At 45.0% G+C, this 15,063-nt stretch overlaps 1 protein-coding gene across 1 annotated transcript in view; it reads left to right on the top strand.

The window, feature by feature from the left end:
• Positions 1–797: 797 nt before the first annotated feature.
• Positions 798–15,063, top strand: part of clmpb (CXADR like membrane protein b) — a 57,074-nt gene continuing 42,808 nt past the window's right edge. Inside the window, exons 1-3 of the mRNA XM_073495218.1 lie at positions 798–803; positions 1,956–2,018; positions 5,560–5,784. Of these exons, the coding sequence (XP_073351319.1) occupies positions 798–803; positions 1,956–2,018; positions 5,560–5,784 (294 nt within the window). The remainder of the gene's footprint in view (positions 804–1,955; positions 2,019–5,559; positions 5,785–15,063) is intronic.

Genomic DNA, 15,063 nt, shown 5'->3' with positions numbered 1-15,063 from the left:
GTTTGTGCTTCTTACTGCCGGATAAACACTCACACTCATACACAAGTGCTCTCTGCAGCAGCTCCAGGTTATTGGTACTCATGTGGTTGTGTATACTCACTACAGTAATGGAGTGCACCTCAGAGACTCAGAGCAAATTGATGCCAACAACTTTCCAATCTCATTCAGGGAAGATAACGGCATGTTTCCTCCATTTGTTTTCGTCATAATCTGCATTTTTTGCTCAGCGAACACTTGTTCAGCCTGGCCCATCACGCCGTTTGTCAGACCCGACTTATAGATCACCACATATCTGGTAAAGAGACAGACGGAGGCTTAGGAATGCATTCAAGATGCCTGTCATGGTTTGGCATTGTTGTCCAAACTGTCACTGTTTGGACTGAAATTGTCACATCGTGGTTGCTGGCGGATGATGGGGATGCTCTTCAGCGTGTGAATAGTGCAGTCGTGAGGGAAAACCAGGCCGCGCTCTGAGTTGTATGTCTCTCTCAGAATTATTAAACATGAGGCTTTTTTGGACCTCACATTTTCTCTCGGCTGCAGACATAATTTTTATTTTGTGTGTCTTTCTTCAAGAGGGAAATCAAGAGTGTTAGCGTTTGGCTTGATTTGCTGTCTGGGGTCCAAAGACGCTGTGGAGGAGGAAATAGCAGAGTTTGCAAATTCGAGCTCTTAAAATAATTAAAGTTGGCGTGATGACTCTGCCTTCTAGACGGGTCCAGGCTTAAAAAAAGAGACAGCTTTGGGAGTAACCACACAGCAACAGCAGGCTGTGTGATACTCTGAAATTAGGAATGATGAAGGTTAGAATATGCGCCGTGCAGATATATGAAATCAAATGCATAATTGTGTCACTGTGGTTTGAAATGACGCTTTTGGCCACTGACCCATCATACTCGGAAAAACAAACATTTTTTTTCCATTTAGGAGAGGGAGACGCTGTTTACTCTATTAACCTTTCCTCTCGGTTGCACTCTTGACATTGAACAATGTGGAAGAGGCCGACTCCTCGCTGGCCCTTTTGCTAATGAGGCAATTAAGTCTATCCTGCCTTGGTTGAGCAAGGGGCAGGGAGAGCAAGGCAAGTCATCTGCTGTCTCAGCAAACACCAAGCATCTTAGCCGCGCTGCAGTCAGAATACATAACGAGCTCTGCTTTGTTGTAGCGGCCGCCCAGTCGCTGTGCTCCTCCCTTGTCAATGGGACCCTTAGCGCGGCTGGAGATCACAGGCGGCATCGGGCCGCATTTATCCATGTGCACCCACTCGCAGCGAATGGAAATGAAAGAAAAACACTGAAACGAAATGATGTTTGTGCTCTACTTGTAGGCTATTGTGAAGCCATGGTGGGGAGCAACTGTGTGACAAAGCCACGAGTATTTGCACATTCTTTTTGGGACGACACAGCAGAAACACAGATCATTGTTAAGAGATAAACTACTGAGCTATTGCCTCCTGCATTGCACAGTCCATTTCAGAGTAAATACTCCCTGATATTCATTTGTTAATGCTTCAGACCGTCTCAGGAGGAAGGAATACAGTCATATTTCAACAGTGACGGCCGAAAATTTCCAACACAGCCTCCTACCTGCTTCATTTATTAGCCTCTGTGCGCCCTGTTGACTTGAGTATTTACAGAGTTTCTGGATGTTATGAGTTATTCATGCAGCTAAAAGAGCTTTTGCTGGCCAGCAGACTGAGAGGAATGCCGGGCAACTGAAGGCGAGTGTCAAGAGCGGTGTGCACTGTGGCTGGAGATTTACTGTACAGTACAGTGGATTGAGGATGAAGCTCTGATCCTACTCCTGCTAGACCTATGAGACCTGCCGCTCTTTCTCATCTGTATACTGACAACTCGAGAACTAATCCAGTGAAAGATTTGACCACACAGCCACGTGTGCATATACATGATTGAGTGGCTGTGAACGTGTGTGTTCATGCCTGATTTTGTCATCAGGTTTCCCCTCTGACACGTCTGAGGGATAGCGTGGATTTTCAGTCGCTTAAAGAGCTTTCCAAGGTAACGTTCATCGCTGTAAAATGTGCTGATACTCTGCATCCCTTTAAAATAAACACCCTTGTTACCCAGTTAAACGGGTTTGACAGCAATTAGCATGTTTCCTCCCTCTTAGCCTAGTGACTGGATGCTATGAGCAGCCGCTGTGTCCCACAAAAAGGGCCAGCATTAGGGCCTAAGTTAATGTGTTTAAGGGATGCACAATTCTAACGAGAGATAACGGAAGGCTTACGGCTGCTCAGAGGGGATTAGGGGACATAGTTGTCTGTCTTAAAGCTCAGGCTTAACCATCATACTCTCTTTTTTCTTTTTTTCCCGCCTCCATCTCTTCTCCCTGGTAATGAATCGCCAGTGTTTCCTGACACAAGGCATGAAAACGAACGTCTCACTCGACGGGGGAATGAAGACGGCTGCTCATTAGCTGTAGAAAGGTGTACCGAACCAGAAAGAGGAGATGTCCGGACAGATTTGCTTGAAATCGATGCCTGTCTTCTGAGGCTTCCTCTACAGTATGTGGCTGCCACAACTTATCAGACGGAAGTCATAGGAGCTTATGTAAGCATTCGAAGGTGTGCTTAAGCCACACAGACATAAGGCATACAGCGTTGAAGGCAAAAGAACAAAGGGAGCACGGTGGCTCCTGGCAGCATCAGATTCCCTGTGCAGGACTCACTGTCCACTTTAACATATTTGCCTTCGCCATGTGACCAGATCAATACTGAGAGATTACCTCTGCTCGGTGCGAGACACGGATACCTCTGAAGTGGCAGGATAGGAGAATGACAGAGCTGACGGTTTTCAGTTACAGGACACTAAAGATGCATAGTGGCAAGGGCGCCAGAAAAAGTGCACAGTTAGCAACGGGCTGCGCCGGCTACTGACCATGTGTGCTCGCTGCTGGCTAAAATCACTGACACTGGACAGGACAGGTTACATGCCTTAACTGCAAAATACACTGAGAGCAGCATCACACACTTGCAGTCCTCTTTGTCTCATTCTAGACTTAATCCTTTGACGCCACATGTACATGAGACAAGATTTGTATCACTGAAAAATGACTTTTTCATTCAATAGTCAGCTCAGCTCAACACAAGACAATGGAAGATTCCTTTATGCTCCCATTGTATGCAAACTGATGTGTTAGAGTCACGGTTTAATACATTCGGTTGCTACAAGCCCCGGACAGATGATACGACTAACCTTTGGCTTCTTGTTTATACCGATGGTGTCCTCTAGCTTGAGCTAACAGCCCTCTTGTGAAGATAGATAGGCCTGAGCGCAGTTTTTCTGAAGCGTGTGTCAATAGTGCTGTCACCGTGCTGCCCCTGCGAATTGCATCTGGAGAATTTTTCATCGACATGCAAGTTAGCGCCGTCTTTTTCGTCCGGTAACTACAGTTCAGGGTCTCCGGGGAAATCATAATACAGCTTCGGTGGCAGGTTTTTGATTATTAATGGAAGTTATTGTGTCGAAGTGTGGAGATCTCCTCGTTGACCCAGTTAGGCCACCGCCTATTCTGACATCTCCTTCATTTCACTACTCCATTGTCGTCTTATCAGCCAGACCATCTGAATATATAATCACCCTCTGCAATTGATCTCATGAAAGGGAGAGTGGTGGTTACGGGAGGGGGTCCGTCGGGTGGACATTTTGATGTATTATTGCACACATTATCATTAGCATGGCCAGCAGAATATATGTTTTGAAAGCCCTCGTGCTTTTACATATTGATTTTTGTTCCACTCAATGTGTAGTTCAGCTCAAGTAATCCAACTAGTTGTGTATTTATCACATCTGTCACATTGCACAGGATCATATTTGATCTAAGTGTAGAAAAACAAATGTGTTTTTTTTTCTTTGCAGACCCCCAAATGTTCTCTTTATTGCCATTGTTTGCCTACATGGCATTGGAATGCCATAGAAGTATGAATGATGTTTCACTAGACTGACCGGCATGGCCATTAATCCTAATATTTAGACTGTAGCCGCCATCCACTCCAGGCCGTGGCTTGACTACAAGTAATCATAGCCATACACCCGTGTGGATTGTGCTGCAGGAAAAACACTACAAGCACTGAAGCTGAGTCCATCAATCTAAGAGGCCCGGCATTTTTCCTCCAACCTCATGTTGGAGGATTTTACATGACCCACCCCTCCCCCCGTCCTGAGGGAATATGTTTATGAGCCCTTTCTCTTACTGTACCGTCTCTTCCCAATCCGCTCTCCCCCCTTATGAATCGAGGGGTCTGAGAGGACGGATCGCGTATAGCTTTCCGCCGCAGGGTCGTGATGGATGGCCACTCAGCTATACCCGCCATGCTCACCAGAGGCCGGCCATATTTCTCCTTCACTGGCCCGCACAGACCTGCATCTGCATGAGGACGGCATGGGATACTGCTTTTCTGTGAGCTCAGCACGGCCGAGGAGGAGTATTTGATTAGATGTAATGGAATTAGAGTAATCAGATTCCAAAAAGATGACATCTGTAATCTGTTGCAGTTACTGTAAATATGCGGTAATCAGATCACGGATGCTTACGATGCTTCAGAGTTATTGCATTGCTCAGTACAACTGTGGCATCTAAATTGTGGAATTTCTCCATGTCTTGCAGAATTGCAGATTAAAAAGAGCCTTATTTAACTGAGTGCTTTTTATGGGAGTGTGACGTAAATCAAGCATTTCCAGCAGCAGCACCGGTTACAATTTTCTGCAGGTAATCAGGACTTTAAAGTAATTGCCTGTGAGTGTAATCCTCCTAACCCTCATAGCTGGTTTTGCCGAGAATGGTGGGCTGGTTCGAGTTGGTGGGATATGTTGGGGGATGGATGATATGCAGAAGTGGAGTAGGATGACCCAAGGGCCTTATTGGAGGCTACTGCTCGGTCATAGAAGGAATAAACGCTGCAGGGTGCTCTGCATGGCAGCGCGCTGCTGCTTCTGGGTCAGAGAAATGAGGGGAGGGAGAGCGAGAGGGAGAGAGAGGATCTGTCATTGATCCTGTGGCATTAGCCTGGGCTGCAGTCATAATGAAGCCAGTGCTGTGTGCTCTACGTGTGACTGTGTGTGTGTGCGTGTGTGTGTATAACTGACAACTCCTGTAAATATCTGCATCTGGAGTGTTTATATCCCGGTGATTAATTATAACTCATGTGGACACAAATAAATCACTCATAGCGAGAGTGCACATGCATGTGTGTATCCCCAGATGGCCTTGTGTGAGCATATTTGCAGTGTGTGTGTGTGTATTTTACTCATGCAGGTGTGTGTGTTTGTGCGAGCGCATGCTAGATGTGTATATCCCCAGATACCTTTGTGTGAACGTATTGCAGGGTATGCATTGTCATCGTGTGAGTGTAGTGTGTGTATATATTTCCCTGGCTTTCAGTGCATGTTTGCATTTGTGTGTGTGTGTATGTGTGTGGGTACACAGTGATGAAGCAGGAGAGGCTGCTTGGCGACTCATCCATCATTTTCCCCCCTGGCCCGCGGTGCCCTCAGCGGAGCGCTGCGCTGTCACGGTGACATTGGGCTCATTTTGGTCTAGAAAAATGGTGCATCCGCCCCCAGCGTCACCACCACCACCACCCCCCCTCCCTCCAGCCAACCAGCCAGCTTAGGCGCCGCAGTAACAATCCTTCTAACAGTCTCAGACTGCTTCCCCCGCCGTCAGCCTTACACGCCGTATCCACGGGGACAGATTGCTAATCAGAGGCAGCGCTCTCTTGAAGGGCCCTCGTTTGTCCACAGTCGTTTTGTGGAGCTGCTTCAGGTGGGTCGTCATGTTTGCTGACCCTCCCTCCCCCTAACCCCTGCTGGATAACCTTGGAAAGGGTGTAGGAGGGGAAGCAGATGGGGGGGCAGAAGGGGAGGGATGAGACCACTTTATGAGCGTCCCGTGGTCTCTCTGCCCCGTCCTGCATCTCTCCCTCGCTGGTAATGTACAGGGTGAGTCAGCATGAGCAACTGCAGCACAGCGGCCAGTCAATCTGTTTACGCTCGCCTCTGAAGAGACAATGCCAATGCCGCCAAGCCACTGCTGCTGCTGCTGCTGTTTCGTGACTCAATGTGGTCTATGTGTGTGCACATGTCCTCAAAATTCTCGTCACAGATTTGCCCGCGCAGGACAGCACTAGCACGTATTGGACAAACTTTCAGCTACTGCTGAGAGTGACAGGTGTCATGGTGGACAAAAAGGGACGCTGCTGTGCAATCTAATAAGAGACGAGGGAATGAGAAAGAGGAAGAATCGTGGCAGAAAACTGTATGCTGCTCTCAGTTCCATATCAGTGTGTGCTGCTGCAGTACAGCAGGCCTGATACAACACACAGTACCCTTTGGTCTCCCACCAAGAGTTAGAAAGACAGTGTGGTGCATGAATGCATAAACCTGTGTATGAGTCTGTATCTTATGTGTGGCTGATAGTAGGGGTGCCACAGTGCAAGTAGTTTCGCTAATAAACTTTTTTACGGCGGACATTTTACAATAAGAGACACTCACCATCTGCAGTGACTGTTTTAAGCTACTGCTAATGCAAACAGAACTTTTTTTATGAAGTAGTCACAGGAAATATTACGTGTTTGCTTGTCGGTGAGCTTAACGCTCAAAAATGCGTCTACAAAACAAGACAATTGTCTTGTTCCAGTTGAAATAGTCTATTGAATAATGATACAAGAAGGAGCATCCACAGTGGGCGGACACATCCAACTTCTCAGTGAGGTAACTAACTCCTATTCCCTCATTGATGTTATCAGGTTCCCCGTTAGCATTGGGTTTAAACCAATCCTATGTCGATATTGGTCTTCGGTGGATTCGGCCCCACCGCAGTCACAACACCACTGGCGTAAATATACAAATCAAGGTTTCTGTCACAGTATTATCAGATGTAATGTCAGATGAGCTAACTGGCCAAATGTAGCTACAGTTAGCAGCAATTAGCATTCACTTTAGCAACAGGTAAAGCTATCTGTCCATCAGGAAACCTCGATAACTCTAGAGCTGAGTTGTCCGGAGGACATCAGGGGGAAAACTAAAAGACATTTTGCTATGAAATATGATTCAATGTCACCGACGTAGTTTGTGGTACGTGACGATCTGTGGGACTGTTAGTGACACCATTAGCCCTATTACAAGTCATTGCACCATCAAAATGATTTTGAAGCTGTTATTTTAAGGTTAAAAATGTTGCTTTAAACTCAAAATATTGCCAAATAGGCACTATTGCTTTTTCGCTTTTACAAACAGTCCGTCACCATCATCTTGTCGGTCAACTCTCTTTACTCTCGTCACATAATAAGTTAAATCTATCTGTCTATCTGCTACTGCTGCTACACGTTCGGTTTATAATTGTATTGTCCGCCGTACAACTAAATATTGATTTATTTTTTTTAAATGTGGGGGTGATGGGCAGGTAATGTAATTGTTATATGCCTTTACACATGGTGTAACACTGGAAACACCAACTCTAGCTGATGCACTTTTTCTCTTGCAGTTAGGCACCTCTCTGGGGACAACTTAAACATGTCTGATACATACAAACATATTAAGCAATCTCATTAGCTCACACTCCTGTGTACACAGAAAGTGGGTGCAGGTTTACACACACAGAAAGACACAGACTGTTAGCGCAGACACCGATAAACACATAAATGCATAAAGACATAGCTCAACCACCAGCTCCTATTATGTAACTGCAGTCACCACATTTTAATGTCATTCCTCCCAAAAAAGGCACCTTGTTGTCGGAGGAGGCGGGGGGTGAGAGGGAAACAGGAGCAGAGAAGAGATAAAACATGACGAGTGAGAGGCATGAAGGGAGAGAACAGAGGGAGAGACAGTAAGAGGAATATGAGGAGGGAAAGAAGAGTTAAGGGATTGCAGCATGTTAGCCCCCCCCCGCCACCATCATCCTGTGTCTGCAGCTAAAACAGTCGCTAATCAGCTCTGCCACTTCACGCGCACACCCAGAGAAAACCACGCATACACTGTATTTGCACAAATCTACTGATACATCAGCACGCAGACACACAGCTTTCCCTCAATAAGCCTCCTTTCATAGATAACCTCGCTGGCTGACAATAGCAACAAAAGCATAAATCCTGATCCCGACAACAACAACAGCAGCGATGGACAGCCACGTCCTTCACTGAACCCACGTCAGCACATTCTCCCCTCTCTGTCTCTTCTAAAACATTTTTATTTTTTTTTATTTTATAAAGGATCAGTTTCCAGAGCTGCAAGCATCCTGTTAGGATATGCCGGGTTTGGTGGCCAATTGATCAGCCTGTTCTGGCGCTGGAGGTCAATTGCCATCTGTCCTCTTCTATTGGAGATCTCGTTTCCTCCATTTGCCTGTAGCAGCGTGCCTGGCGACGTCATATTCCCACCTGGCCTCACCTTTCCCATAATTCAGGCCGAAGGTCAACGTCTGTTATTAATTTGCATGACCTTGTTGACTTTAACGTCCTATTGAGCTGCTTGTGCAGTGGCGTATCCGTATTGTCTTTCATGCAGCCCTGAGAATAACTTCCTTCCTGTGCAGGGGGATCAATAATGTAGCATGGGCCGTAAGAAATATTACGCCATTTCCCCTCGCAATAATGACAGGAATCGTGGAGAATATATTCGCCAGCTAGCCTGGGATCAATAGCCCTAATGTAAATGTAAACCCTTCCCTTCCTTTGATGGCATTGTGGTTTGTTTATGTACATTTCTATACAGTAAAAGCAGATTTCTGTCTGATAAAGCCTGACTGAAGGCATTTTATTGTGTAGGGTTACAAACATCTCGCTCAGTTTTCGTTTGCATATCACAGCCGAGCATTATGATGCATTGCTCCGTGGACTCTTATCACAACCTCTCACCACGAAGGAATGGTGAATAGCACATTTCAATCATTCTGTCACGGGAGAACTATAATCTTTTTCTTCTGCATGGCATATGTCCTTCCAGTTCTAACTAATCCTTATTATGCCTCAGAAGCGAAGGTCATTGTCAAAGCCGAGGGGTGATTAAGTTAATCCACTTGTTTTCTGAATCCGATTTACCTCATTTTCCAAACTAGGGAACAATGTTCCGGCACAAAGACATCAAGATGATAGTGCGGCACGCATTAAGGAGGAGGGCCCCTACACTGGAGAGGCTTCTATTATCTGTCTACATCATCTGCATCCCATTCTTGCTTCCCAGTCCTATCAGAGGATTTCTAATGGCTGCGTTCAAAGCTATCTCTGCCATATGCGGAGCGAGAGTGAAAGTGAGAGGAGAGCACGCAAGTTAAAAAGCAGCATGATCTCTCTTATTCATGAATCGATCCGTGTCGCTGCAGCATAAGCCAGTAGCAAAGCACGGCACAGTGCCCTGGTGAGCCGGCCAGCCTCACTGAGTTACGCAGTGCAGTAGCATACAGTTGACTTCATTAGCAGGTCCCTCCCTTGAAGGGGATGGGTTATTTACTACTGCACCGGGCTCGGACAGATGCTGCACAGATATTATGCTATAGAGATTTGTGCAAATACAAATAGGTGTGTGTACGTGTGTGTGTTTCTTACAGTCAGCAAATAAGGCTCAGCCTGTAATAAATCCTGAGTTAAATACATTTGAATATAAAGGCATTCATGTGTTAGTGAATGACTTTGTGTGTGATTGTTTTTAACTGTAAGCTCACACACAGGACAGCAAAAGTCACGCTCTTGTGGTATGTGTGTGCGTGTGTTCATCCGTATGTCATGCAACTCTGCGTTTATGAATATTTGTTTATGGATTTATTAGCGTGCTTGCCTTTCAGTACATTAGCGTAACCATTAGCGTCTCCCTGTCCAATCTGATCACTCTCTTATGCCTTGTCATCCCGTTGCATGTGAGCTGATGCAAGTGGAGGGAGGAATCCCTCGTCCGCTAACACAGATACAGCACCGTGGCGTGATCTGATCAGAAACTCCAAAGTGAACGCAATAGCTGCCGAGAGAAATCCGAAAAAAATATTGTTTGTTTTCCAGTCGTGTGAGAGCTGTGATTTGCATGAGATCATGGGATTGAGTGTCATTACAGCAACACAGTGATTTCAGTCTTTACCTCATCGTTGAATGTGTTCCACTTTGCAATTAGAGATGAGAGGAAACCAGTAAGTGACGGTTGTTAAGCATGTGATATTTAACCCTTTCAAACTTTTCATGCACTGTAATAGGAAACTGAAACCGGGCCTGGTATTAACTCACTGACTTTGTAGTCTCTCTCTGTCTCTCGCTAGTGACACACAAATGCTGGTACCCCTAGTCTAGTCTGTTGCCACGAGTCAACCCTTCCAACTAAACTAGCTTAGACTGCAAATAAAGCTTATGTTCATCATCAAAAATAGTGCAAATAATTCCTCAAATAATCGTTGGATCTGTCAAATATCAGAAATTGAGAGATATTTTTTAGTTTGCTGCCATAGAAGAATAAGAACGGCAGCAAATATTCACATTCAAGAGCAGGAGTGTGTCTATTCCCAACATTTGCATGCTTAACATGCTTGCACAGTATATTGTTTCAGCATCGACAGGGCAAATCATTCTAGATTGATTTATTGATTCAAAACAGAGCTGTAGAAATTCCTGTTTTTCTTCATATTGAAATATAAATAGCAGACAACCAAATATTGCAATGTCAGTTTTTTTCCAATATTATTTAGCCCTATGAACAAACGACTCTAATGATTGAGATCAACCAACACATAACTGCCTCGTGAATAAATCAGTACTGTGCTGATGTAAGAGGAAAAGCTGAACTGCTAAAAAGTGGTAACCGATTTTAATTTGAACAAAAATATTCACCATTACTTGAACTTATTGTTGGTTTAGCCTGTTTCATAATGTAAACCTCTCATGAAAATGGTATCCATGTCCATCTGTTTTTGGACACGGTGTCAATAAGCCACATGACCTTAATGATCTAAATTAACATTAAAGGAGCTGACAAGAACTAGAGACCCAAATAATAGAATAGAAATGAGGTTGCTAGCATCAGTGAAGGAGCGACCACCACCTGTGAGAAAGAGGATGGCCTCGATGACAGCGAGGACATGGGCCCCAGCCATTTCTGTGAGCAGGCCCGGCTGCTGTAATTTTGGTATTTGATTGCAACATTTCATTTCCAAATTCCAAGCTGAACCTGCAGTATGCACATGAAAACGAGCCAAAAGCCCGCCTGAATGTGTCAAGCCTGTTGGGAGCTTGGGCTGGGCTGCAGATTTCATATCGTGTGGTGTATCACAAGTATGAGGCAAGAGAGGCAAGAGAAAGACAGAGAATGAAGAAGGAGAGAGAGAGAAGCAGAAAGAATGGGAGAGCGATCGCATATGGGGCAGGCAAATAAACAGGCAGCGAGTTTAAAGGAAAAAATGAGGCAGAAGCGAAAGAGTGCAGATGTTTAAGAGGGTTTAGCCAATCCTGTTGTGAAGCTCTCAGTCAGTCATAATAAACAGGCCTAATAAACAATTAAAAACACCTGGAGCCCTGTGTCACTAACGAAGTCAAGCTCATAATCAACACCACTGCAAACCTCATAGCTGTGGATGTGTGTGTGTGTGTGTGTTACTCATCTCCTTCCTGTCTGTCACTCCCACAGCTTTGCAAATTAAGGTGTGACCGAGCCAGAATGAGCTCCCTCCATAGCCAGGACAAACACCATAATAGGCATTTCAAACGCAGAACCTATTATTTTCCTGTGACGGGTGCGCTCGCATTTTATACGACGCTGGTGTTTTTATCGACTCCGGCTCCTTCAAAAACACCCACATTTTCTCCCAAAAGATTTGAACATAAAGTTGCCGTCCCTTTCACGTCAACGTCTCACACCTACGCTCAAAGGTAATATACATAGCAGCGAATTTGATCGCTTTTCAGGCGAGGAGACACATAAATGATATATTTGTTTAATGAAAAGGTGGAGCACACCGCTTGAGAGGAGCTGCGTATTGCACTTTTGACAATTTATGAGCCTTTTAACTTGAGATGAGAGCTAACATTCAACATCAGACAGATTATGTAATCCACTGGCAATATTATTATTCTCTGTCGAAGCCAGAAAATAATAAAAGGTGATTGTTACGTGTGAAAATGGAGAACTGAAAAAGTCTCCATTTTCCAGTTTTTCCAGTTTGAAACTAAATGTGTGAGCTACTTCTGGGTTGTGATGTTTATGGAACAACTGGACAGAAGATAGTTGTCCCCATTTATTCAAATCTCCGAGGGGTAAAGAACACGTTCCCCCCTTTCAGCTTTGGATTCTGGGTATTATCCAGCAGGTTACATGAGGTGTGTTTAACTTCAGATTCTACGCATGAAAGCTGCAAAAGCTCACAAAATAAAAGGCGCTTTTCTCCCCTCTGTTCTGTTCTCCAGCTCATACCCGAGACCACATTTGTTATCGCCTGTGCAGTCTCTGGTTGTTTGCGTAGCTGGCCCTCTGGAGGAAGAGCAAACTGCAATCAGCGCAACTTTGAAGCGTTCCACTTTTTTCTTGTTACTGGGTTTTCTTTTCCCCTCCGCAGCCCACCACCCAGGGTGCCTGTGTGTCCGCTTCATTTGGCGAAGCGAGTCTGCTAAACAACCCCTTTGAACTCCGGCTGACTTGGGCTCAGTCAGACAAGAGAGCAGAGGGAATAATCAACCCTAAGATGTAGGAGTCGCGCTAATCGAAATATTTCATCACGTCCAATTCTGGAAAAGTATGCAGCGGGGAAGCTGGAGTAGAGTTTCTTGAAAAATCCCCACGTCTGCGCCCACTATGATTAAGACAGAAATTAATTACTACAGAGCATTTCATTAGAGAACAAAAAAAAAAGTACATACCAGCGGGCAGCTTAATTGCAGCCCATTTTTCTCGCTTGATTGTTTTCTGGTTGACTGTTTGTGATGATGAAGCAGTGCTGCTAGTGGCCAGTGTGGGAGCCGATCCTTATCACTCCGCTTCTCAGGGTTTTTGCCAGATGGAGCTCTCGGTGGCAGTTTCTGAGCTGCAGCACAGTAAAGTAGGAACACACTAATGGTTTAAAGTGTTAAACCTTGTCTCCCCACACAACCTTATGGGCTATTAGAGTTTATGTTAATCAGCTTGTTTAACAGCCCGGCTGACCTCTTTTGGTCTAATATGTGCTTCCTTGAATCTTGCGGCCGTCAAACCATCGCAGGTGCTTTAATCAGGGAGAGCGCTCTTAGCTAATATACTAGACCCTCAGGATCTCTCTCCTTCTGGTGGCATTTATTAACCCTTTCCTTTCCTTTAAGTGCATCTGTGTGGCACCCTGGCTATCCAACTACATCAATGTCTACTCTGAGACTCTGCCTGTCCCTACAAATTATCTCTGGCCTCACCCTGGGAGCTGGAGTGCAATGATCCATTTGAGCAAGAGAGACACCTCCCCCATTACTCTCAGATTGAGCTTGGCACCCCTCACACTAGCCACGCCGGTCATAGACGGGGCAGGGTGGAACTCGTTTGTGCGGGGGAAGATGTGTTTAAGCACATTAATCGGCCCTAAATGGATAAATCTGGTGAATTTCGAGCAGCCACACCTGCATCCTAATCAGTCGAGACACCGTTTGACAAAAAGCTCCGCTCACAAAAGCCGTTGCATCACCGGCTTGTCTCGGAAAATTAGCAAGGCATACAAATAGACGACGGCAATAAGCCTAAGACTCCAGCATGACCGATTATGAGATGATTTAGCGCGTGAATAGCGGTTTTGACTCTCACCGAGAGAGCCATTGAAGACGAGGCTCAGAGGGGAGCACAGTGTGGTTTACGCTGTTTCATCCTTGCCTATCTCTGAGGGAGAGGATGGAAGGAGATGTGGAGTCAGCTCAAGGTGTGTGATGTTACTCATCAGGAAGGAGATCAGAAAAAACGCTGAACAATAAAATACTTATCATACAATAACTCTTAACCCATTTGTTTGTTTGCTCCCTCTCTGTCTCTATTTTTCTTTAACAAGTGCCAAAAAAAACCCTGTAATTCTTTGGTTACGTAAATGAGATTTCTGCAATCAAACACTGTCTGCAGCAGGGATAAAAAGTGTTTTAAAAAAAACAGTAGAGAAGATGCTACATGAGGCCCTGGAGGTGCACCAGATCAAGCTTTGCGTGTTTGACACAGTTTCTGTTAAGTTTCTCTGGAAGCTACAGATTCTGACACCTCGGCTCCACTCTGTCTGCACAGCTGCTAATTTGCTAATCACAAGAAAGCTGCTAATAATCCAGCAAACACGAGAAGAGACGAAAATCTCTTGATGATAGCAAGTGTAAATCTTCTGGCATGCAATCAACATGTTTTTAATTTCATTCTTCTTTGTTTTGGTTAACTGTTGATTTATGTGTTGAATTAGCATTTCCAAAAAACTTCAACTCCAATGCAGTACACTATAATGTAGCACAGTATATTAAATTGCCCGTTAAACTAATAAAATATACCATAATCTTCACTAAATTGATTTGAAAAGCAAAGTCTCACATACTGAATCCATTTTGTTCCAGGAAAGAAGTTTAGGACGTCACTCAGCTGGTGTGTTAACATGGGGAAAAAAAGAAGAAGCCTGTGTGTGTGTGACCTCAGAGACGCTTGTGAAAGCCTTGTTGGACTTGCTAAATGAGAGGCCGGGGGGCTGAAGGAATCCGGTTTCTTAGTCACCGATGGGCTGGGATGGGTTGGGTGCCAGATGTTTGTGGACATGCAGGGAATATGGCAGGGCCGGCCCTTGCAGCGTGCTGCAAGATGTGAAAAAGCTTGGCACAGTCAAGGCGGCTCTCTCCTTGGCACGGTGTGCTTGTGTGCAACGTAGTCTTAACTGCAGCCCTCTTTCACCACGGCTTCGGCTTCAATCCCAATCCAAGGCATCAAACATTCCCATGAGGTCATTATATTTAACTGTTTCACTTTCCTTCTGTTACGCCCTCCTTTATTTTTACTTTTTTATGAGAATGTCAAAGCGTCTTTTTCTCTCTGCCTCGAGGTGTGATGTTTTTTTCATTACAGGGTTATAATATTGTTCTGATATTTCCGATCAGGATTGAGT

Source organism: Pagrus major, chromosome 2, assembly GCF_040436345.1.
Source record: "Pagrus major chromosome 2, Pma_NU_1.0".
In the NCBI taxonomy this organism is placed as follows: domain Eukaryota; kingdom Metazoa; phylum Chordata; class Actinopteri; order Spariformes; family Sparidae; genus Pagrus; species Pagrus major.
This window is presented reverse-complemented; position numbering and strand designations above follow the sequence as displayed.